Source organism: Dendropsophus ebraccatus, chromosome 2, assembly GCF_027789765.1.
Source record: "Dendropsophus ebraccatus isolate aDenEbr1 chromosome 2, aDenEbr1.pat, whole genome shotgun sequence".
In the NCBI taxonomy this organism is placed as follows: Eukaryota; Metazoa; Chordata; class Amphibia; order Anura; family Hylidae; genus Dendropsophus; species Dendropsophus ebraccatus.
In genome coordinates this window covers 158,285,623-158,312,502 of record NC_091455.1, presented here as the reverse complement: position 1 = coordinate 158,312,502, position 26,880 = coordinate 158,285,623, and the positions used below count along the sequence as shown (strand labels likewise).

Here is a 26,880-nt window from a genome sequence, read left to right as displayed (position 1 = left end):
GCATTTCCATTCTTTGAGTTATAGATTGGAGGTCCTGACAGCTTTACAAGTCTCTCTCACTTCCTCAATCAAGACAAGAAAATCCTCTTTCATAGGTATGAATTGTAAAAAGCAGGACCATTACTCATCAGCAAGAATAGGCAAGTCCTCCCTCTCTGAGGTAGTGGATTGAGAGGACCACCATTCATTATTGTCATCTAGGCCAGATCTGGTAGTGGCTTTCCTTCCCTGCTGCTGGAATGCCTGTGAGGCCTCTGTATCTGGGGCCTGCAGCTGCGCCTGTTGCTGTATCAGGGTAAAATAATGCACTTGGGTAGGAAGAATCCTCTATCCGAGTAACTTATCAGCAGGTCTGTGAAAAAAACTGAACTCATGTGTCAGGGATGGGCACAACAATGTAGGAAACAAGACATGGACAGTGAGCCCTAAGCTGGACCCGCCCTCTGTCCCTTCACACTTGCTTTAAGACAGCCCTAGGTGACTGCGAGCAACCACGTTGACAGTCCCTTTACTGCTAAGGTGGATCACAAAACGGAGACAAACGAACAAACACAATAAGCCAAGGTCAACAGTCCGGGTCGGTAACAGCGGGAAACAAAAGAATACAATCGGTAAACAGTCGAATAGTCGGGGACAGGCAAAATAGGTCAGGGCAGGCGGCAGACTAGATAGGAGAATAAACAGGCAACAGTCAGAGCAGATACACCAGAAACAGACAGAACGCTTAGCTGAGTACACATTAATAGCCAGCGACTTGCTGCTAACCACACAGACTGTTTATGAAATGAAGGAGCCCGGTCCATATCCCCATTGGACCGGCGCTCAGATAGCAAACAGCCTAACTGGCAGAGGCACCTGCCACTCAAGGGTACACAAGACTGCTCAGCTGCAGGAATCAGCTTGCAGAGAACACAGTAACCCTATCCTTGCCAGAGGCTGAGAGTCAAGGTGGGTGTGGCTAAACAAATAAAACAGAGCCCTGTTTACACCAGGTTCAGTGCCTTCTGCGCTGCACACCCCTAACAGAGGAGCGCAAAGGCACATTCCTGACATCAGGAACAAGAGAACAAGAGAACACCCTGACCCGTGAGGGCCACTCCGCAGTGCAGGTGTTACTAGCAGGCAGAAACCGGGGCAGCTGCAGGGTATAGAGTTGTCACGGTACTGGCACGAGGGTGGCACAGCTGTAGGCCGGTCTGCGGTACTATGCGGGATACTGGGCATGCGATTCTTCGCTGTACCTAGTCAGGGCACCAGATAAGGGACACCAATGCCAGGGTTCAGTAACAGCGGTGGTTACAAGTTTATTGTAACTGAGGTAACTGGTAGCAACAGTCTCTTCCGGATGCAACCGGGTATATAGCAGGTTTAAACAGACAGAGCAAAGGTGGTGCTACATAGGCTGAGGTGAAACGTGCCGGATGATGGGAGTAGTAGTGATAGAGGAATAGAGAGGCTGGGTGGATTAGAGTACTTGCAGTAAATATCTTGAGTTGATGAGGAGATAGAGAACAGGAACGACACCCAGATGAGAGGATACTCCAGGCACTTGAGCAGGCGGACAGCCAGGAACTGCTACAGCAATGCACCAGCCACCCTTCTGAAGGTTAAGAGGGTTACAGGAACACCTCTGTCCTCTCTGAGGTAGAGAACGGAACTGCGCAGAAAGGGGAAGTCACATGGTACTCCTGGCCAAAGCTAGACGGCCATTGGAGGAACCATGGTCACGGGGCACGGTCACGTGATCACCAGCCTTTGCATACCACTGCACAAAGTTATACATACAGGATGTACATGAACCTGAGAGTAATAGGGATTACACAGTAAACAGTTGCAGTGCATATAGTTTCCAGGACAGGCATGACTATAGTAATAAAAGTAGACTTAAAGGGAATGTGTCGCAAAGAAAAAAAAAAAGTGAAAGTGTTAAAACTGAATTTGTTATTTTTTTTTGTTAATTTTTCATTTTTCATGTTCAAGTTTTTCATTTTTTTTCATGTAAGGAAATATGAAAAATTAACAATCTAATTTGCCATATTTCCCAGTGATGGCCACCAGGGGGAGCTCCACTAGGAAACTGCTGGTAAAAGCAGCCTGAAAGACGGATGCTGAAAAAAAGATGCAGTCCCTGCTCAACTGCTGTGACATCAGCACCTCCCTCCTCTTTTCACAGGGAAACAAAGAGGGGAAAGGTGCTATTATCTGTACTGCCGGGCAGTGCCATTTTGTTGTTGTCTGCACAGCAGTACAGATACAAGCGTGTCCCTAGCCTTTCTAAATAAACCTCAGCTGCTGCAGAACCTTCTAATACACCTCAACCTGCTGCAAAACCACATACAGCTCGCCTGCCCACACTCACCTCCCGCACTTCTCATCGCCCATCCCCCGAATGCACAAAGTATTGTTGTTACACTCACAGCTCATGCCTGTACACTTGGGATCAGCAAATGTGCAGCAGTAGCGAAACCCTTCCCTATGCTCGGCCGTCAGCCGGTTGCATTAGAGCTCCGCTCCAGGTGTCTAGCAAATCTGGTTACAGCTCTGGGGAGCTTCTCCAAGGACTGTATCCAGCTTTTCCAAACACCTGGAGCGGAGCTCTAATGCAGCCGGCTGACGGCCGAGCATAGGGAAGGGTTTCGCTACTGCTGCACATTTGCTGATCCTTAATGTACACTCATACAGGCAGCTTGTACATGCACTCTCATACAGGCAGCACGTACATGCACTCTTATACAGACATCTCATACAGGCATCTCATTCATGCACTCTCATACAGGCAGCACATACATGCACTCTCATACAGGCAGCTCGTACATGCACTCTCATACAGGCATCTCATTCATGCACTCTCATACAGGCATCTCATTCATGCACTCTCATACAGGCCTCTCATTCATGCACTCTCATACAGGCATCTCATTCATGCACTCTCATACAGGCAGCTCATTCATGCACTCTCATACAGGCAGCTCATTCATGCACTCTCATACAGGCATCTCATTCATGCACTCTCATACAGGCATCTCATTTATGCACTCTCATACAGGCAGCACGTACATGCACTCTCATACAGGCAGCTCGTACATGCAGTCTCATACAGGCAGCTCGTACATGCACATTCATACAGGCAGCTCGCACATGCACTCTCATACAGGCAGCTTATTCATGCACTCTCATACAGGCAGCTCGTACATGCACTCTCATACAGGCATCCCATTTATGCACTCTCATACAGGCAGCACGTACATGCACTCTCATACAGGCAGCACGTACATGCACTCTCATACAGGCAGCTCGTTCATGCACTCTCATACAGGCAGCTCGTACATGCACTCTCATACAGGCAGCTCGTACATGCACTCTCATACAGGCAGCTCGTACATGCGCTCTCATACAGGCAGCTCGTACATGCACTCTCATACAGGCAGCCCGCACATGCACTCTCATACAGACAGCTTATTCATGCACTCTCATACAGGCATCTCATTTATGCACTCTAATACAGACAGCACGTACATGCACTCTCATACAGGCAGCACGTACATGCACTCTCATACAGGCAGCACGTACATGCAATCTCATACAGGCAGCTCTTTCATGCACTCTCATACAGGCAGCTCGTACATGCACTCTCATACAGGCAGCTCGTACATGCACTCTCATACAGGCAGCACGTACATGCACTCTCATACAGGCAGCACGTACATGCACTCTCATACAGGCAGCTTATTCATGCACTCTCATACAGGCATGTCATTCATGCACTCTCATACAGGCAGCACATACATGCACTCTCATACAGGCAGCACGTACATGCACTCTCATACAGGCAGCACGTACATGCACTCTCATACAGGCAGCACGTACATGCACTCTCATACAGGCAGCACGTACATGCACTCTCATACAGGCAGCTTATTCATGCACTCTCATACAGGCAGCTTATTCATGCACTCTCATACAGGCAGCTTATTCATGCACTCTCATACAGGCATCTCATTCATGCACTCTCATACAGGCAGCACGTACATGCACTCTCATACAGGCAGCACGTACATGCACTCTCATACAGGCAGCACGTACATGCACTCTAATACAGGCAGCTTATTCATGCACTCTCATACAGGCAGCTTATTCATGCACTCTCATACAGGCATCTCATTCATGCACTCTCATACAGGCAGCACGTACATGCACTCTCATACAGGCAGCACGTACATGCACTCTCATACAGGCAGCACGTACATGCACTCTCATACAGGCAGCTTATTCATGCACTCTCATACAGGCAGCTTATTCATGCACTCTCATACAGGCATCTCATTCATGCACTCTCATACAGGCAGCACGTACATGCACTCTCATACAGGCAGCACGTACATGCACTCTCATACAGGCAGCACGTACATGCACTCTCATACAGGCAGCACGTACATGCACTCTCATACAGGCAGCACGTACATGCACTCTCATACAGGCAGCACGTACATGCACTCTCATACAGGCAGCACGTACATGCACTCTCATACAGGCAGCTTATTCATGCACTCTCATACAGGCAGCTTATTCATGCACTCTCATACAGGCAGCTTATTCATGCACTCTCATACAGGCATCTCATTCATGCACTCTCATACAGGCAGCACGTACATGCACTCTCATACAGGCAGCACGTACATGCACTCTCATACAGGCAGCACGTACATGCACTCTCATACAGGCAGCACGTGCATGCACTCTCATAACAGGCAGCTTATTCATGCACTCTCATACAGGCATCTCATTCAAGCACTCTCATGCAGGCAGCACATACATGCACTCACATACAGAGGCTGGGGTGACAGGGGAAGAAGCTGGAGGAGGCTGGGGTGACAGGGGGGAGAGGCTGAAGGAGGCTGGGGTGACAGGGGGGAGAGGCTGGAGGAGGCTGGGGTGACAGGAGGGAGAAGCTGGAGGAGGCTGGGGTGACAGGAGGGAGAAGCTGGAGGAGGCTGGGGTGACAGGAGGGAGAAGCTGGAGGAGGCTGGGGTGACAGGAGGGAGAAGCTGGAGGAGGCTGAGGTGACAGGGGGGAGAGGCTGGGGTGTTAGGAGGAAGAAGCTGGAGGAGGCTGGGGTGACAGGGGGGAGAGGCTGGAGGAGGCTGGGGTGACAGGAGGGAGAGGCTGATGTGGCAGGGAGGAGGGAGGCTGGGGTGACTGGGGGGGAGAGGCTGGGGTGACAGGGGGCAGAGAGGCTGGGGTGACAGGGGGCAGAGAGGCTGGGGTGACGGGGGGGAGCTGATGTGGCAGAAGGAGCAACTGGGGGGGTGGGCGGGGAACAGTGGGGGGCACAGGGAGAAGGCACGGTAGAGGCAGGCTGGTCCCCCCCAGAACAGTTACAGGAGGTGGTGGGGGTGAGAGGAGGTGAAGGGGAGAGAGGAGGAGGGGGGTGATAGAGGAGGTGAGGGGATGATGGGGGTGATAGAGGAGGTGAGGGGATGATGGGGTGACAGAGGAGGGGATGATGGGGGTGATAGAGGAGGTGAGGGGATGATGGGGGTGATAGAGGAGGTGAGGGGATGATGGGGGTGATAGAGGAGGTGAGGGGATGATGGGGTGACAGAGGAGGGGATGATGGGTGTGATAGAGGAGGTGAGGGGATGATGGGGGTGATAGAGGAGGTGAGGGGATGATGGGGTGACAGAGGAGGTGATGATGGGGGTGATAGAGGAGGTGAGGGGATGATGGGGGAGATAGAGGAGGTGAGGGGATGATGGGGCTGATAGAGGAGCTGAGGGGATGATGGGGTTGATAGAGGAGGTGAGGAGATGATGGGGGTGATAAAGGAGGTGAGGGGATGATGGGGTGACAGAGGAGGGGATGATGGGGGTAATAGAGGAGGTGAGGGGATGATGGGGGTGACAGAGGAGGTGAGGGGATGATGGGGGTGATAGAGGAGGGGATGATGGGGGCAGAGGAGGTGAGGGGATGATGGGGGTGATAGAGGAGGGGATGATGGGGGCAGAGGAGGTGAGGGGATGATGGGGGTCCTCGCCGGCCCGGTTCACTGACAGCTGCCCGGATCCCTCTCAGGTCTGCAAAGGATTATTCTGCCCCGATTAGACCCCCCGATGCCCCATCATCCCCTCACCTCCTCTGCCCCCATCATCCCCTCACCTCCTCTCTTCCCCCATCATCATTGTGATGCCGCCGCTCCTGGGTCCGGCAGCCGCAGGGGGGACAGCATGCAGCAGACGCTGCTGTGCCCTGCTCCCCCTGCGATCAGCCTTACTCTCTCCATCTTCCCCCCGCAGCATCTCCAAGCCCGTTCCCCCACAGAACGCTGCTGAGCTGCTGCTGGGGGAAAGAAGGAGAGAGCTGCGGTGACTGGTGCCGGGACATTGCTGGGTGATAGCAATGTCCCAGCACGCAAAGCAAAAGTTTTTTTAATTTCTTTCCCTCCGGCGGGGGGCATTACGCCTCTAAGCCCAAGGAAAGGGCAATCCTTCAGCCATGGTTCCCTAGAGGTTTCCTCCACAGGGGTTTTTTCCTCTCCTGAGTGCTGGAGGATGACTCTTTATGAGTTGAAGTTTCGCCTTGTTTTGCACAATTTTCCTAGTTTTGCCTGGACTTTTAGTTTTAAGTTTATACATTCATGTCATTGAATTAAATGTGCGAAAATGTGTAAAAGATAAAAAAAAAAATAATAAAAAATAAAATAATACAAAAAATAAAATAAAATAAAAATAAAATATGCATATTTTATTATCTGTCACAGCTTTGGTTTGGCGGTTCAGGAGTCAGGTGGAAGTTGCAGGCAAGTTATGGTGGACTCCTTTTAACTCATAGAGGATGTTAAATGGTCGTGAACAGACTGAGCCTTGGAAGTGGCCAGCCTTAAAGGGAACCTGTCACCCCCCGTGCCGGGTGATGAAGATCTCAGCCGCTGCAGTCCAACACCCATAGAGAATGACAGGAGGGTCCAGCGCTCCGTCATTCTCTGTGGGTGTTGGACTCATCTCTCAGCGCGCGCGCCGGGCTGCAGCGGCTTAGATCTTCATCACCCGACCACCTCAAGAAGCGGGACCCGGCGGGATTGCTGCCCCCCCCCTTTATTGCTGTCTTGCCGAGTGCTCCTTTCTCTGGATTCCCTGGTTTACCGTTATCAGTAACTTGTATTTATTCGTTGCTGACAGTGTAAAGGTTAAACCTGTCTGTTTACTGCAATAAAGACATCCTCAGCTGTCAGACGCACATCGCTACGTGTAAAGGCCCTATTCCTCGGAACGATTATCGGCCGTATTTGGCCAATATTGGCTGTTACAGACGATAATCGTCCCGTGGAATAGGAGGCAACGATCAGCCGACATCTTTCATGTCGGCTGATCGTTGAAGTCCATTGTCTTTCAACATGTTGAAAGACAAACGACTTATATAGCAATGATCCACTGCTGCCGCTCCGTGGAATAGGAGCGGCAGCAGCAGACCGCTACTATATCCTATTGGTTGCCTGGACGATCAGCGATCACAGTTTTGACACCCCAGGACATCAGGGAGTACAGACAGGTATGTGTAACTTTATTATTCTACACTTATTAGGCAAGGGCTGCATGGACAATCCTAAAAAAAAATATATATGTACTGTATATATATATATATATATATATATATATATATATATATATATATATTATATCACCCTTCCACACGCTCCACAGAATATTTGAGGGGTATTTAGTATACCTGTACATCAGTCTTAAATAAAGCCCCGTCCTCATGCACACTGTTGGGTTTTGTAAGAGGAGCATATCGCTTAGTGAATCTGGGGGGACCAACGGCTTTTCCCTGGTGCATGTAGGGCCATAAATTATGAATTCCCTCCTATGTTTTCCTATCTTCTGCAATGCATTAAGCGTACAACGCACCTAGGACCCTGCAACTACAACATCTGCATATACAGTACTACAACTCGCATTTACTGTCTGCAGCTCTTAGGAAATCCTGGGAGTTGTAGTACATGTGAACAGACAACTTAAGAGGTTGTCACCTCAGAAATTACAACTCCTAAAATACCCTGAGAGCTCCATAAGTGTAGGGTATTCTGAGAGTTGTAGTTGTATTGTTTTGGAGTTTGGAGTTGTGGTCACAGATATAGGTCAGGTCACCCCCAGCTGCTCCCCCTGCCACCACCAGCTGGTAACACTGGTAACAGTGTGACAGTACTGTGATAATATGGTAAAAGTGTGACGGTATGGTGATAATATTGTAACAGTGTGACAGTATAGTGATAATATGGTAACAGTGATACGGTACTGTAATAATATGGAAACAGTGTGACGGTATGGTGATAATATGGTAATAGTGTGACAGTATGGTGATAATATGGTAACAGTGTGAGGGTACTGTAATAATATGGTAACAGTGTGACAGTATGGTGATAATATGGTAACAGTGTGACGGTATAGCCATAATATGGTAACAGTAATACGGTACTGTAATAATGTGGAAACTGCACGGTCCTAAGTGCATCATTACATAAGTCGCTCTTAACCCCTTCGTGCTGCAGCTAGTTTGGGCCTTAATGACCAGGCTCATTTTTCAAAATCTGACCTGTCTCACTTTAAGCGCTTATAGCTCAGTGATGCTTTAACATATGCTAGCGTAACGTATGCTATGCTGAGATCTATCTCTGCTTCTAAAAAAAAAAGGCGTAGCACATTAATTAGTTACAAGGTCACATTACCAATATGTCTTCTTTATTCTGGCATAATTTTGTATACATATTTTACTTTTTTAGGGTGTTACGGGGGTTAGAAATTTATCTGCAAATTATCATATTTTCGTAAAAGTTTCCTAAACTGATTTTTTAGGGACCAGTGCTTTTTGTAAATGGATTTAGAAGGCTTGAATCCTGAAAACCCTCATAAGTGACCTCATTTTGGAAGCTACACACCTTAAAGAATTAATCTAGGGGTATAATGAGCATTTCAACTCTACAGGGGCTTGAGGAAAGTATTCACCATTAGGCTATGTTCACACTACGTAAAAGTACGGCCGTTGTTGCCGCGGTGGAATAATGCCTGTTGTTCTATGGGATCCTGGCCGGAGCGTACACACATCGTGTGCGCTCCGACTGGGGTCCCATACGCCACAGCAAACAACTGACATGTCAGTTTTCTGCGGCCGGAATTCAGTGAATTCCGTCCGCAGAAAGCCCTGTCAGTTCACACAGTGAAGCGAGCGGCTTGTCGCTTCACTGTGCGCTATGGGTTACGGGCAACATGGGGTGGTTACAGGCTCTCTGGGGAGGTAACAGGCTATCTGGGGTGGTTACGGGCTATCTGGGTTGGTTGCGGACAATCTGGGGTGGTTACGGATAAACGGAAGTGCTAATAGGTAATCTGGGGTGGGTACCTGTAATCTGGGGTGGTTACGGCAATCTGGAGGGGGTCATTGGCAATTTGGGGTGGTTAGAGGCAGCGTGCGGTGGTCAGAGGCAATGTGCGGTGGTCAGAGGCAGCGCGCGGTGGTCAGAGGCAGCGTGCAGTGGTCAGAGGTGACGTGCAGTGGTTGCGTGCAATCTGGGGGGTTACATGTAATCTGGCGTGATTACGGGCAACCTGAGGGGTCACTGGCAATTTGGGGTGGTTACGGTCAACGTACGGTGGTTACGTGTAATTTGGCATGATTACGGGCAACCTGGGGCAGTTACGGGCAACCTGGGGCGGTTACGGGCAACCTGCGGTGGTTACGGGCAACGTGCAGTGGTTACGGGCAGTGTGCGGTAATACTGTGTAATCTGGGGCAGTTACGGGCAACCTGGGGCGGTTACGGGCAACCAGGGGTGGTTACAGGCAACCTGCGGTGGTTACGGGTAATCTGGGAGTAAACTGCAATTATTTCTATAATAAAAAGTGTGTGTTTTATTTTTTGTATGTTTTTCACTTTTTGTACTTACACATTCATTTTAACTATATTACTATGATTACTGTGATATTTTCTATCACAGTAATTATAGTTCAGTGACAGAGACCAAATTGGTCTCTGTCACTTAAAATTTTCAGAGATGACTGGTTCTGGAGCGCATGCGCACTTCAGAACCAGCCTGGTATAGTATAGTATATATAGTATATGGTAAGGTATAGTATATACCGCTGATCGCTTGTACAGGGACCCCACAGGGGGGTCCCCAATCACTGCCTTTGATTCATTTGATTCATTTGATTCATTTTTACTGTTAGATCACTGTGAACAGACATAGTCTGTTCACAGTGATGGCGGCAGCCATCTTGGATCTGATGGCCGCCACGGGGAGGGGGGTTAGTGACCGGGGCACTAGGGGGGGCTGATCTGGGGTCTGAGGGACACTTATTTCATCTCCCCCTGCTGTGGATTCACGGTGGGGGGAGATGAAAGGCAGCGGCGGCGCCGGTAATGGCCGGTACCGGTGACCGCTGCTTTTACGTTAATAGCGGCGATCGCCGGTATGGGGGGCGGCCTGGACGGACCCCACACACTGCCCCAACCCCGGGACCTTACCGGCGCCGCAATTTTATTCTCTGCCATCGGTGTAAAAAGCTGATGGCAGCAGAATAAGGCCCAGTAGTGATCTCCGTAAAAAGCTGTATCAGCGGTCACTAAGGGGTTAAAGGGACGGTACCCAAGCCACTCTTAAAGAGATGGTACCCAAGCCGCTCTTAAAGGGATGGTACGCAAGCCACTCCTAAAGAGACGGTACCCAAGCTGCTCTTAAAGGGACGGTATCCAAGTTGTTCTTAAAGGGTCGTTAACCAACTTCCACTTAAAGGGACGGTATCCAAGTCGCACTTAAAGGGACGGTACCCAAGCCGCTCTTAAAGGGACGTACCCAAGCCGCTTTTAGAGGGACGGTACCCAAGACGCCCTTAAAGCGATGGTACCCAAGTCGCTCTTAAAGGAGCATTACATAATCTTCTCTTAAAGGGATGGTACCTAAGCTGCTCTTAAAGAGACGTACCCAAGCCGCTCTTAAAAAGATGGTACCCAGGCCACTCTTAAAGGGACGGTACTTAAGTAGCTCTTAAAGGGACAGTACCCAAGTTGCTCTTAAAGGGGCATTACATAAGTTGCTCTTAAAGGGAGGGTACCCAAGCTGCTCTTAAAGGGACGGTACCCGAGTCGCTCTTACAGGGACGGTACCTAAGTCGCTCATAAAAGGACGGTACCCAAGTCGCTCTTAAAGTAGCATTACATAATATGTATAGCATCTCTTACAAAACCTTTAAATACTTTACCTACTATAGATGTTAGACTTAGGGCCCTATTCCACAGTAACGATAATCGGCCGGTGAAATAGAGAGAACGATCAGCCGATGATCATGTCATCGGCTGATCGTTCATTTAGGGCCAGACCTAAAATCATCGTTCCCCCACCGCGCATCGCTACGGTTGAATAGCGGTGTACGGCGGGCAACCGACGATTTGAGAAGCAGCAGCAGCATACATTACCTGTCAGGTCTTCTGCTCCGCTCTGTCTTCCTCCCCGGGTCCCGCACGCTCCAGCATGGCCTTTCAGCTGACGGAGCGCTCAGCCAATCACAGGCCGGGACCCCCGCAGCCTGTGATTGGCTGAGTGGCCTGTTAGCTGACAGGCCATTCTGAAGCTAGAGCACGTGGGACCCGGGGAGAAAGACGGAGAGGAGCAGAAGACCTGACAGGTAATGTATGCTGCAAGGGCTGCAAGGACATCGGTAACGAAGACCCTGCAGCCCTCGCTCAACGATCATCGGGCCGTGGAATAATCCCAGTAAACATCGGCGATCTAGCAGATCGGCATTTGTTTACATCGTTGATCGGGCCCTCCTCGGCCCGTGAAATAGTACCCTTACAGCCTATAGATTCCAGGATCACTCTTTGACCCCTTCTTGAATATTGGTACCAGATTAGCTATAAGCCAGTCTTGTGGAAAAATCCCTGCCATCATAGAATCTTTAAATATTGGGAATAAGGGTCTGTCTAACACAGCACTTAAAGGAGAAGTCCGGGCAAAATTATTTTTTTATATGTTATTACTTATGGAAAGTTATACAATTTTCTAATGTACATTAATTATGGGAAATGCTCATATAGGGCTATTTCCCTTAATTTAGTGTATCAGGAAGTGTTAGAATTATCTCTGAAGCAGTGACGTCACGACGAAAGGTGTAATTCCTATGGAGTGTCCAGCAGGGGGCGCTCTATATATAGAAGTCAATGAGTACCATTGACTTCTATATATAGTGCGCCCCTGCTGGACACTCCATAGGAATTACAGTGTATGTAATGTAATGTTATGCACTGTACTTTTGTGACTTCATGAATACATTTATGGAATACTTTGGGGAGCAAGTGTCCTTGCTCCCCAAAGTATTCCATAAATGTATTCAATGAATACATTTGCTGGGCACCGAGCAGGGAGGGAGGGAGGTGCCATCTACCTCCCCCCTCCCTGCTCGGTGCTGGGAACATATACAAAGTACTACTCCACCATTATCTGCACATAATGGGGGAGTAATACCTTTTGCTATCCCTATCACCGCCGCCGCCACCGTCGCTCACACAGGGGCTGATTTTCATGCCCCCAGCCACTCCCCCTCCTCCTCCCGGCTTCAAACTTACTATCGCGCCGCTGATTCCCCGCCGCTCGCGCCGCTCCTCACTATCCGCCCGCTCGTCCGTTCGCACGCCCCGTTCCTCACACTATCTGGCCGCCGCTCTCTGCTCTTGCATGCCGGCCGCGTCAGCCCGCCCCTTCCCTGGCCGGGGACACCAGGAAGCGCCGTGCTCCCGGCCGGGGTGGGGGCGGGCTGACGCGGCCGGCATGCAAGAGCAGAGAGCGGCGGCCAGATAGTGTGAGGAACGGGGCGGGTGAACGAGCGGGTGGGAGTCAGCGGCCGGCCGGATAGTGAGGAGCGGCGCGGGCGGTGGGGAATCAGCGGCGCGATAGTAAGTTCGAAGCCGGGAGGAGGAGGGGGAGCGGCGGGGGGCATGAAAAGCAGCCCCTGTGTGAGCGGTGGCGGCGATGTGATAGGGATAGCAAAGGTACTACTCCCCATTATCTGCAGATAATGGGGGAGTAGTACTTTGTATATGTTCCCAGCACCGAGCAGGGAGGTAGATGGCACTTCTCTCCCTTCCTGCTCGGTGCCCTGCAAATGTATTCATTGAATACATTTATGGGATACTTTGGGGAGCAAGGACACTTGCTCCCCAAAATATTCCATAAATGTATTCATGAAGTCACAAAAGTACAGTGCATAACATTACATTACATACACTGTAATTCCTATGGAGTGTCCAGCAGGGGCGCACTATATATAGAAGTCAATGGTACTCATTGACTTCTATATAGAGAGCGCCCCCTGCTGGACACTCCATAGGAATTACACCTTTCGTCGTGATGTCACTGCTTCGGAGATAATTCTAACACTTCCTGATACACTAAATTAAGGGAAATAGCAGTATATGAGCATTTCCCATAATTAATGTACATTAGAAAATTGTATAACTTTCCATAAGTAATAACATATAAAAAAATATTTTTGGCCGGACTTCTCCTTTAATTCCTGCAAAACTCTGGGATGGATGCCTTCTGGGCCTGGTAATGGATTTTAATGTTTTTAAGGTGTCGTCCCAGGGGAGGCAGGGGAGATTTATGGGAGGCTTTACATCATCCCTAGTCATGTCATTTGTTATAGGATTCTCATCTGTGAATACAGTAGAGAAGAATATATTTAGTAGACTGGTCTTTTCTTCATCCCCCTCCACCATTTCACCCAGATTATTTTTGAGGGGACCAAGATTTTAAGTTTTAAGTCTCTTATTATTTATATAGGTGAAGAACATTTTTGGATTAATTTTACTCTCTATGGCAATCATTGCTGTGGCTTATGGCCCGCCCCAGATACACTGTAAGACTCTTATCCCACAGAAGTAGTGGTTCAATGCCAGTATACAAAAAGGGCAACGCAATTTGACCACACAAATCTGTTCACCAGCACAAGTGACCTATCTCTGGCTGACGGCCAGATGGAAAGGCAGATAGAGACTGTTTATGTTATGTTCTTCAAACAAGTTCTAGTAAAGTCACAGTTGCACCTCAAGACCTTGACGTCCAAGTGTCTACTTTTGCACCTCACTAACATTAGGGCATCTCCACCAACACCTCATGCAGCAGTAACAGAGAAGCCCCAGGGGGAACTACAAGGTTCACCATCACCTAAAATAACACCTAGGTGCAGTCCCTCTCTTTTACCTCTGTGGCAGTTTTACCTCAGGAAGAGTAAGAAATGCTTCTATTCGGCCTGTGATAAAGATTTTATTTATGTATTTAGCAATTCTCACTGTTTCCTGAGTTCCCCCTCACTCCGGTCTGCTACTATTACATTTGCCAAGGGAAAGCAGTTTACTTAATAGTCAACACATTCCAGTCAGAAGAACAAAAGTGGTTAATGATTAGAAGCTTCTACTACTCATTTAAGACTAAATTTGAATGTTTAAATATTTACCTTATTCTGCTGTGCAATGCATGTAGTTTACACATAAACTAAAAACTGTAGAAATAGGGAATTTCCTATACCACCTAAATGGTTGAATCATTGTAAATCAAGAACATTTTTATTATCTTTTAATAACTTTTATAGAGCTTTGTGTTTTACTTTGGATTTAAAGGAGAAGCCCAGGGTTGGCCTTTTTTATTTATTTTTTTCATATCGGAGCAGGGACCTGGTTTGTGATGTTTCAGGACGCTCAGCCAGTCAGTGGCCAAGACAGGACCCCACTACAGACCTGGCATATCATGACCCAGGTCCCCACTTATACCAGGAAGCGGTAGGGGGACCAGGAACCGGAGCAAACCCCAGCGCTGGAGCCGGGGAAGTAGTTGCATGTTGTTCCTTTAAGGATTGCAGGCATAAACTGTTTTACACATATTAAGTGAATAGATATTTTTTGTTTCTTCATAGCTTGCTCATATAATTGCTTATAGACAACCTGATCAATACCACCATACTGTGACTGGATAACACCATCATACCAGACCTGACCAATATCACCACACTGTGACTGGATAACACCCCCATACCAGACCTGACCAATACGGCCACACTGGGACTGGATAACACTGCCATACCAGACCTTACCAATACCGCCATACTGTGACTGGATAACACCGCCATACCAGACCTGACCAATACCGCCATACTGTGACTGGATAACACTGCTATACCTGACCTGATCAATACCGCCATACTGTGACTGGATGACTCTGCCATACCAGACCTGACCAATACCACCATACCGTAACTGGATAACACTGCCACACCAGACCTGACCAATAATACCATACCCCCTTTCGAAAAGACACTAGATTGTCTGGCAAATCTGAACAGGAGGTGAAAGACTAGAAAAATTAAAAAAATTAAAAAGTTGTTTCCTTCCCCCTGCTCCCTAGTGCTGCCTCCATGCAAGGTGCTGCCCTAGGCAGACCATGAGTGCCTAATGGTAAATACGACCCTGCAGGTATACAGGACCCCAAAACTATACACTACAGGTGCACGGGACCTCCACCAACTATGTACTACATGTATACAGGAACCCAAAACTATACACTACAGGAATAGAGGAATCCAAAACATTACACTACAGGTATACAGGACCTCCACCAACTCTATACTACAGGTATACAGCACCCCCACCAACTCTATACTACAGGTATACAGGACCCCAAACTATACACTACAGGTATACAGGAACTCCACCAACTATATACTACAGGTATACAGGACCCCAAAACTATACACTACAGGTATACAGCACCTCCACCAACTCTATACTACAGGTATACAGGACCCTCAAACTATACAGTACAGGTATACAGGACCCCCAAACTATATACTACAGAACACTACAGGTATACAAGACCCCCAAAACTATACACTAGAGGTATACAGGACCTCCACCAACTATACACTACAGGTATACAGGACCCCAAAAGTATACACTACAGGTATACAGGACCTCCATCAACTATATACTACAGGTATACAGGACCCCAAACTATACACTACAGGTATACAGGAACCCAAAACTATACACTACAGGTATACAGCAGCCCCACCAACTCTATACTACAGGTATACAGCACCTCCACCGACTTTATACTACAGGTATACAGGACCCCAAACTATACACTACAGGTATAGAGGAATCCAAAACATTACACTACAGGTATACAGGACCTCCACCAACTCTATACTACAGGTATACATCACCCCCACCAACTATACACTACAGGTATACAGGAACTCCACCAACTATATACTACAGGTATATAAGACCCTAAAACTATAAACTACAGGTATACAGGACCCCTGAACTATATACTTCAGGTATACAAGATCTCCACCAACTCTATACTACAGGTATACAGGACCCCAAACTATACACTACAGGTATACAGGACCCTAAAACTATACACTACAGGTATACAGGACCTCCACCAACTATATACTACAGGTATACAGGACCCCAAACTCTACACTACAGGTATACGGGACCCCAAAACTATACACTATAGGTATACAGGACCTCCACCAACTATACACTACAGGTATACAGGACCCAAAAACTATACACTACAGGTATACAGGACCCTAAAACTATACACTACGGGTATACAGGACCTTCATCAACTATATACTACAGGTATAGAGGACCCCCAAACTTTACACTACAGGTATACAAGACCTCCACCAACTATAAACTACAGGTACACAGGACCCCCAAACTATATACTACAGGTATACAAGACCCCTGAACTATATACTACAGGTATACAAGACCTCCACCAACTATACACTACAGGTATCCAGGACCCTCAAACTATAAACTACAGGTATAGAAGACCTCCACCAACTATACATTACAGGTATACAGCACCTTCACCAACTATATATTACAGGTAAACAGGACCCCTAACTATAGAGTACAGGTATACAGGACCTCTACTAGCTATACACACTGCAGGTATACAGTACTTCTCAAACTATACAGTTACAGTACAGATATACAGCCCCCCTCCAATTATACACTTCTGGTATACAAGACCTCCTTCAACTATACACTACAGGCATACAGCCCCCCCCCCCAACTACAGACTACAGGTATACAGGACCACCTCAACTATACACTACAGGTATACAGCCCCCCCCCCTTTATACACTACAGGTATACAGGTTTGAAGTTTGAAGTTTATTTCTAATGTGCATAAGCTACAATTTACATTATAAGTGCAGAACTGTCGGGTATATAGGGGCAAATAGGGCTACTGGCGATTTCCTCCCGAAAAACAAGGACATAGATTGGCCTCCTGGGCACCTTAGAATAAATCTAATTAACACACTGACACTTTATACCCGGGCAGCGCCGGGTACATTTCCTAGTATATATATATATATATATATATATATATATTGGGGTGGGACTAATGGCTTCAGAGTAGTTTAGTCTGCTGTTTCAGCTATTCACAAGCCTATGAGAGAGTTGCTTCACACAGCCTGCTGACCGTGTACATACCACCAGGAACCTTGTGCAGAACTTCTGTATTTTCTTCTTCTTACTTATCCAAAGCTATGTCTAACTAGAGCATCACGTGGAGCTGCGGTGAGGACGGGACTAGCCTTTTGGACTGTCTTCCCAACTTCTGCTACCTCTGACCTCAAGAAGAGTAACTAAAGTACCAAACTCTGAGTCTGTAGTTAAGTACAAAAGCAGAGTCTCTACTGCAACTTGCTAGAGTGTCGCTTTATGGTGTCCCAGACAAATAGCTCTACGATTAGGTGGACCTGTAATCACTATAGCGGGTCACTCCATGCCCACATAATAGTTCAGCGGATGTCCTTTCCCTTGGATTCAGGACTTGTCTCCAACATCCTCAGGTGAGCCACCATGCCAACAGGCCCCCGTCTCCAACAATCCGCAGTATCCTAACTTATCTACGCTTTACTGTACATCTACAGTCTATTTCATCTAACTGCAAAAGTGTAGTTTAACTGCTAACTGTCAGTGTATTGACTAACATTATTCAACTAATCTGTTGTATTGTCAGCATATTTCAACTACAGTGTTATTGCAAGTCTCTTCTAAACCACAGCTGTCTTATCAAATATTACAAAGCTCTACTGTACTTCCAAAGATTGTCAAGTCTTATCAGAACTTTGTATATTTATCCGAGTAAAGCTATTCTTGGTTTACTAAATTTGTTTCAAGTTGTCCATTGGCTCATACACTTAAAAGCTGTGCAAGGCTCAGGTTTTTTCACTGCACTACAGCGACTACAACTCTCAACGCTGTGCGGTGCTGCCCAGCCAGTGCTCAGGGGTTGCCAGCTAGTCCCACTCCTGGCTCCCCACGACAAGTGCTTGAACCTACCCCCCTGTGTTGCTGCTGCTCGTTCATTACACTCACTTCCCAACTCGCTGGGCACTAGGTTCTACACTGGTCACAGGACTCGCTTATATAAGTCATTGAGTCAGCTTTAAACTATTGTTTTCTATGGTCTTACTGGCTGTTGTATAACATATGTCTAAATGCTGTAAAAGGGGTTTTCCAGCCAAAGTAGACAGATCTATTCACAGGATAGCTCATTAGTCAACACAGGGCACATGCACCAATCAGCTGTTCACACCTGCACTACACAGTGAATGAAGTTTATCTCAGTTCACTGTGTATCGATGGCGACCTGTAACTGCAGTTCAGTTCCACACTGTCAACGAAGACATTCTCAGAAAAGTACACCCCTACCTGTCCAATTTTTACAAGCACTAGACTCAGGCTACATTAACACATTCTGTAGTTTTGTCCGTAGTTGCGGATTCCCAATTACCACTGTTTTTAATTGGGCTGGTCACACTGTCCGCATATTTACGGATCTGCAAGCTGCAAAAATTCCTGCCACAAAAATTTCTGACAAGCTCTAGTACATACCATAAAAATACCATACCAGCACAGATTGTGCAGTAGAACTCAACTAAAAATTATTTTAAAGCATTGCCAGTTATATCACCGTTTCCTTTTTTTGCTGAACTGCAAAAAATACAGATTACAGATGTAATACAGATGCATTACAGATAAAATTTTGGCAGATTGTGGGCAAATGCAGACATCATATACGGGCCTGAAAAACTACTGAACGTGTGACTGTAGCCTTACTCATGCATTAGACTACCATCCCATTCTCTACTGAACGTGTGAATGTAGCCTTACCCATGCATTAGACTACCATTTCCCATTCTCAATCCAGCTGCCTGGTGACCCAGAAATACAGCTTAAGCCATTCCAGCTGAAACTCGCAGGTACCTTTTTTCTACTCACAATAAGGACTCAACATGAATCGACCATAAAAGTGATACTTTGTATAGTAACTTTACAGTTACATTCCTCCTTCCTAAACTACAAAGAGGATTAAGATTTTTTGAGAGGTTTGATGAATTTTTATCAGCTTCCACGCTTCCTTGGTTGGAACCAAGTAAAGGCATTATGACATAGTTAACATATGCCACGTAAATCCAAGCCCGAATTTTTTATTCCAAAAAAGTGTCGTTGACTGATGTAGACATGAAGACACTAAACAGTTGGTTAGCAGAGAACAAATAAGGCCCAGATTGTGGAGAAGTAAGTAAAAATAAATAAAATTTGCGGACTGAAAATAATTGTTTCCCTGGTCCACATTTTTCGTTTGTGATCTGCCTCCTTTCTTTTGTGATCACTCCTCCTTCCAGTGCACGGAGGTGCGAGCTTCACCAAGTAGATCAACAGAAAAGAAGTTCCAGCAGTTGGGAAGTCCAAACTCATTCTTTATTGAAGCATAGCGATACAGTAAAAACCGGAAAGCGCTGACACGTACAATCTTAGTTGTAGCATGAGTGATGAGGAGCTGCTTTTGAAGGACTTACAAACAGAGATTAAAGAAGTGCAACAGTCCTTGGAAAGCGAATCGGACAAAGAAAACATCAACAAACTACAATTGGAGATTGTTCAAGTGCTTGAGACTCAGGGGACTTCCGTACAGATAGGGGGACATTTATTAAGTCCGAAGTTTTTTACGGTGCTCCGGCGCTACAGGGATTTATGTAGAGGCGGACTATGTAGAGGCGCCCTTCCTTTCCGTCCCCTTCACACCCCCTCCCCGCCCCTCTGCGTACCCGGCGGAAAGTGCCAATTTGCGAATATTTTATTCGCAAATTGGTCATTTGCGAATAAAATAATGCGCAAATCAGCACTTTCCGCCGAAAAACCCCTGTACTGATTGATACATGTCCCCCATAGTGTCTACACGTGGAGACGCAACAATGGCTTTAAAATCCATTTAAAAAAGAAACGTCATTCAAAACGTCTTTCCAGCCACATGAGCTTTGCTGACTCAGAGGAAGACCTATCTGAAGTTACCTCCATGGAAGAGTCTGACGATAATAGTACAGTGTTTGAGAGCACTGCCACAATGGAGGACGATAACAATAAAAACAAAAAGAAATCTGGTCGGAAACCAGCATCCCAGAAAAATAACACATAAAAAAATGCAATAGGCGTGCAGGCCGAAGACACAGGAGGAGGACCGCGTTATCCCCATTGTCAATGGAAGAAACAGTCAAGGTAATCAATCTTTCAGGATCCATTCTTTAAAAAACAATAACAAATAAAATCACAGAATAGACCAGGATACAAGGGATTATTACTCCTATAATCCCTTGTATCCTAGTTTTCTGTGAATATCAAGATGTGTGACTTCACCCCTGTTAGGGTGAGACCTTAAATTAGTCTCCTCAGATATACCTGGGTGCTGACTAATCAAAAATGTAATGTGACAGCTGTCTGTGAGTATCAACCAAGACACATGAAAGCAACTCCAGTGTTCAAGCTGATCTACTTTGTTAAGTGAAAATCTCTCAATTTTTTATTTTTACAAGAAAGCTTCAAAAAATTAAAAATAGGAGAATTAGCTGCAACAAAAAAAGTAAAAAAAAAAAACTGTAAAAAAAAGTCCCAGCAAAAAATAAAAGTCCCATCAGCTGTCCCATCACTGCACAGTTGTGTAGAAAAATGTTGACGACTCATTGGGATTCTTGGTGTCCAAGACTGTGCACCCAAGTGCTGATGTCTGGTTCTTTAATTATGGGCAAGGGCAGTACATGTCTGTTACTGCCCATTGGGTCAACATCCTTCCAGAAGACAATCAGGAAGTTGGCCCATTCTTGCCACTGTCACCTCCTCGGTGCTTTAGGAGGCCAGTTCTGCCTCCACCACCTTGCAACCATCCGCCGCTTTGACTGCAGTCCAACCTGCCCCGGTGTCTTACCAGCTATGTCAGGCCAAGAGCTCTCAGGCTGTCCTCCATTTGGTGAGCCTAGGTGAACAGAGCCACAGTGGACAGGAGCTCCACCAGACCATCAGGGAGGAGATATATGAATGGCTGACCCCACGTCAACTAACGGTGGGAAGTGTTGTAGCCAACAATCGGAGGAACATGTGATAAACCTCATAGTGCACTGGTTTCTTTGAACATTTCTTGCCAATTGTTTATTCCTTTTGAGGACGCGACTCTGTTTGGGAGCAGGCATGACTATGGGATCAACAACATCATCCCACTCGTCCGTGTTCTGGAAAGTACACTGAACAACATCAGTGAGGATTCCCAGGCCACCACTCCAAGGCTGAACATCCTCCTCCTCCTCAAATAGTCTGTTCTCAACCATACTGGCCTGGGTGCAATCAAGTGGTGCCATCTCCTTCAATAGTTTCTTCTCAACCATACTGGCCTGGGTGCAATCAAGTGCTGCTGCCTCCTCCTCCTCCATCTGTTCTCAACCATACTGGGTCCAATACAGTACTATTAATGCTGCTGGTTCCACTGTCAAATCTCTGTTTTCCACCCTACTGGGTCCAAGGAACTTTGTGTCCTATGTTCAGTGTAATCACTTACGCCTTGGCTAATTTTTTTTTTCACTATTTTTGAACTTAGATTTTTTTCCACTTTTTTCATTGTAATAGCAACTGCAACTAAACAAAACTATACCCTTATCACACTCCCACTATTATAGCTGCAATTATTCAGCCGTTTTAGCAAGGTCAGTTTTAGGTTCGGTTCGAACGAATCCGAACTTCGCGAAAGTTCGCCGGATCGAACCGAACCAAACTTTTCAAAAGTTCGCTCATCCCTAATTTTTTACGACAGGTACACTTTAATGAAGCCCAGAGGTACTCTCTAAAGGCTTGTCCTTTATTCCTACTGCACGTTTCAATCTATTTAACACCATCTTGGACATTAACAGGTTTGTGAGACAGTTGACTGTTAAAGGACATTTTTCTTTGATCCACAAACTGGAAGTCTCTTCACAAACTGTTAATAACCCTAACATGACAACAACTACATCTAGGCTATGTTCACACTACGTATTAGACCGGGCGTTCCGTGACCCCGGCCGGGTCACGGAACGGCTGGTCTCTGGCCGCATCATCTTTCGGCCGCAGAGCTCTGATGCATCAGCGCGTGCCCGCATCAGAGCTTCCCATAGCCCACAGTGAGCCGCTTGCTTCACTGTGTGAACTGACTGGTCTTTCTGCGACCGGAATTCACTGAATTCCGGCCGCAGAAAACTGACATGTCAGTTATTTGCGGCGGCGTATGGGATCCCGGCCGGAGCGTATATGACGTGTGTATGCTCCGGCCGGGATCCCATAGAACAACAGACATTGTTCCACAGCAGTAAAAGTACGGCCGTTGTTGCCATCGGCAACAACGGCCGTACTTTTACGTAATGTAAACATAGCCCTAATGTAGATATTTCTGTGTCTGACTGTGGTACTAACGTATATCAGTCTTTGCATTTTTCTGATGAAAAAGCTATAGCAAACTTACAACACTTATATGCTACCAATAATATATACACAATTTTGTCATTAAGAATCCAGGGTTTTACCCATTGCAATCTAGAGTGCCAGCCCTGGATGCTTTCCAGGAATGCATGGAACGGGACCTCACGGACTTGCATCGTAGCCATACTTATTCACCCAACCTTACATTTGAGCAGCGGCAGGCCCTCCTTCATCTGCAGGACAATTCCCATGTAGTTTTTCTCCCTGTGGACAAGAGCGGCGCTGTAGTTGTAATGGATGCTGGTCTCTGTGAGAAACTTAACGCAGATATGTTATCAGACACTACTACTTACTGTAGGTTATCCTCTAATCCTACAGTGTCTACGAGTACTATATCTGCAGGTCTAATTTCACATGGTAGTAACTTGGAAGTCTTTACTGACAACCAAAAGACCCATATGATACCTGACCATCCGAGGACCCCAGTTTTTCATTCTTTTCCTAAAATACATAAAGATATCTTTCCTCCACCTATGCGACCCATTGGGGCTGGCATAGGATCTTTGAATAAAACCTGGGGTCCTGGGTGGACTCCCTACTACTGCCTCTGATTGTCCAAATTCCAGGATATATTAGGGAATGTAATTATGTCCTTAACCCCTTAAGGTCAAAGCCAATTTTCGTTTTTGCACTTCTGCTTTTTCCACTTTATGTTTAAAAGGCCATAGCGCTTGCATTTTTTCACCTAGAGACCCACATGAACCCTTATTTTTTGCAAAACCAATTGTACTTTGCAATGACAGGCATTATTTTTCCATAACATATGCTGCGAAACTGGAAAAAAATCATTTGCGCTGTCAAATGGAAAAAAAAAAGGAATTTGTTTTGATTTCTGGGCGTTTTGCATTTACACCGTTCGCCCTATGGAAAAACTGACTTGTTATGCATGTTCCTTAAGTCGTTACGATTACAACGATATGTAACATGTATAACTTTTATATTATCTGATGGCTTGTAAAAAATTCAAACCATTGTTAACAAATATATGTTCCTTAAAATCGCTCTATTCCCAGGCTTATAGCGCTTTTATCCTTGGGTCTATGGGGTAGTGTGAGGTGTCATTTTTTGCGCCATGACATGTACTTTTTATCGGTACCTTGATTGCGCATATGCAACTTTTTGATCACTTTTTATTAAATTTTTTCTGGATTTGATGCGACCAAAAAATGCGCAATTTTGAACTTTGAAATTTTTGTTGCGCTGACGCCGTTTACTGTGCGAGATCAGTAATGTGATTAATTAATATCTCGGGCAATTACGCGCTCGGCGATACTAAATATGTTTATTTATTTGTTTATTTATTTATATTTATAAAATGGGAAAAGGGGGGTGATTTGGACTTTTAATGGGGGAGGGGATTTTTTATTAATAAAAAAACATTTTTACTTTTATTTTTACCTTAACTAAAAGTCACCTTGGGGGACTTGTATATAGACAGCACTGATCTCTCATAGAGATCAATGCTGTGTATATACACAGCAAAGATCGATCAGATCGGTCATAGATTGCTATGGCCTGCTTCAGGCCATGGCAATCTATTGCCGAGCCGGGATCAGCGTCATTCCGACGCTGAGGCCCGGCACGGGCAGAAGAACGAAACTCCCCCCCCCCCCCCCCCCCCCCCCCCCCCCCCCCCCCCGAGATCCATCTCACTAGACACCAGGGACATGTGGATCAAAGCCTCTAAGTGCAGCTGTCAGGTTTGAAAGCTGCAGTTAGAGGCTTAATTAGCCGGCGCGGCAACGGGACCCGCGCCGGCTAATAGAGGGACTTCCCGACTGCACATGTCAGACGGGATCAGCGCCGTTCAGAACACCCCCCGCGGCACCATGACGTATCAGATACGTCATGGGTCGCTAAGGGGTTAATGTGGTGAGGGATATTAAATGGTAACCGCAATTTACATGGATTACCTGTGACATTACCTCATTATATACCTGTATACTCCATGATTTGGGTCTTATTGCATTACATTGGTTCTTGAATGAGTATAGTTCTTATTCTGCACCTCTCAAGGAGTACATACTGTTAGTTGTGGAATATTTATAAAACTATAACTTTTTTTTCCTTTTTCCTATACTTGTTCCACAACCCTGACTTTCCCATTTCTAATTCTCTGGTATGGTATGGCTGCTCATCCTCATATGGTCCGGCGATGTAGCGGCCATACCTGCCTTTGGTGACTATCTCAATGCCAATCCCTTACACTTAAAGGGGTTTTCCAGGAAAAATGTATTTTTGGTATTAGGAAAGGGTTAACCAAGGTCAACCCTTTTCTAATATACTTCCCTAACATTACTTGTCAGCTCTAGGAGATCCCCCGGCTCTCTGTCACAACACAGAAATCATCTCTACCCCGTCCTAAGCTACCCCTCCCCCCTCCACACAAACAGGACTCATGTGATGTCAGTGTGAACTTTCCTATAGATAGAGCTGCTGCTGGTGTCCTCTTATGTCTGTGTGGAGGGAGGAGGTCGGGACAGGGGTGGAGAGGATCTCTGTGTGGCAAAACACTGTTGTAGACTATTTTCCCCATTCTTCACCAGCCTCTGCCTGTGGAGCAATGGTAAGTGTCAGGATTACCATGCTTACTGACCAGGTTACACATCCTGTCACAATCTTGATTTTTTTTCCATCTTATTTTCCAATGATGGCTTGTGCTAAGCATTATGGCTATTGTAGTTTCTCTGCTAAGAAGAAACACTGAGGTATTATACAAACAAGATGAATTTTCAAAGAAAATAAAGCTCCATTGACAATACCTATTGAGTCTATACCTTCTAAAACTGCCCTGGATATCTGTATACATGTATTACCTAACCAAATCTATAAATAAATAATAAAGTCAAATCTATTTGCCACAATATAATAATAAATATATATGTATATATATATATATATATATATATATATTGGCAAATATGATTTTATTTTGGTTAGGTTAATACATGTAACATAGAAACTACAATAGCCATAATGTTTAGCACAAGCCATCATTCGAAAATAAGGGCCCGTTCACACAGTAAGAACAGCGGAATTCCGCGGCGAAATTGTCTGCCGCAGAATGCCGCCAGCCTCCCTGTCATAATGACGCTCTATGGGAGGCGCGCATTGCATCTCACTGCGCTGAAGAATAAACATGTTCATTTTTCAGCGAGGGGAGTGGAGCCGCGCGCGCCTCCCATAGAGCGTCATTATGACAGGGAGGCTTGAGGCAGACAATTCCGCCGCGGAATTCCGCCGTTCTTACTCTGTGTGAACTGGCCCTAATACGGGGGGGAAAAAATAAAATCAAACTCTGTCACCAAACCTGAACTCTTCAGTGAGCACAGTAATCCTGATACTTACCATTGCACCATAGGCAGAAGCTGTGGAAGCAGGAGGAAAATAGTCCAAAAAATAGATCTAATTCTTAATAAAAAGAATTAAAAATAGAAAAGATATATATTTTAGTCAGTTCATTATAATGTTACAATTTGACATGATTTTATTTTGGTTAGGTAAGAAAGCCTATGCCTTAGGTCAGTTTCACACTATGTAAAAACAACGGTCGTATTTCATAACAACTACGGTTATTGTTAGGAAATACGGACGTTGTTTTTACATGGTGTGAACCTGGCCTGAGGCTGCAGCACATGTGGTATTTGATTAGCTTGTTATACACTGCAATTCCAATTCTGGCCACTAGGTGTGCTGCATATGTAAACAGACAGAGCAGCTTGTAAACAAACAATACAAGATATAAAAAAAGCTTTTTCATCTCAAGAGAAGCTGAAGAAAAATGGATATGGGGAGGTTCTTCTTGACTTAGGCAATAATGCTAGATGTTTTCTGAAAAAACATAAAAATCTTGGAACACCTCTTTAACCCCTAGACGACCCAGGACGTAGAGTTACGTCATGGAAGTCTGTCACCAGACGACCCTGGACATAACTCTACGTCCTGGGTGTTTCT

General features: G+C 46.0%; 1 protein-coding gene across 1 annotated transcript in view; it reads left to right on the top strand.

Annotated features, from left to right (window-relative positions):
* Window positions 1-5,810: 5,810 nt before the first annotated feature.
* The window catches only part of LOC138784192 (sodium-dependent neutral amino acid transporter B(0)AT3-like), a 138,162-nt gene continuing 117,092 nt past the window's right edge, over window positions 5,811-26,880 (top strand). The window contains exons 1-2 of the mRNA XM_069959702.1: window positions 5,811-5,828; window positions 7,401-7,545. Of these exons, the coding sequence (XP_069815803.1) occupies window positions 5,811-5,828; window positions 7,401-7,545 (163 nt within the window). The remainder of the gene's footprint in view (window positions 5,829-7,400; window positions 7,546-26,880) is intronic.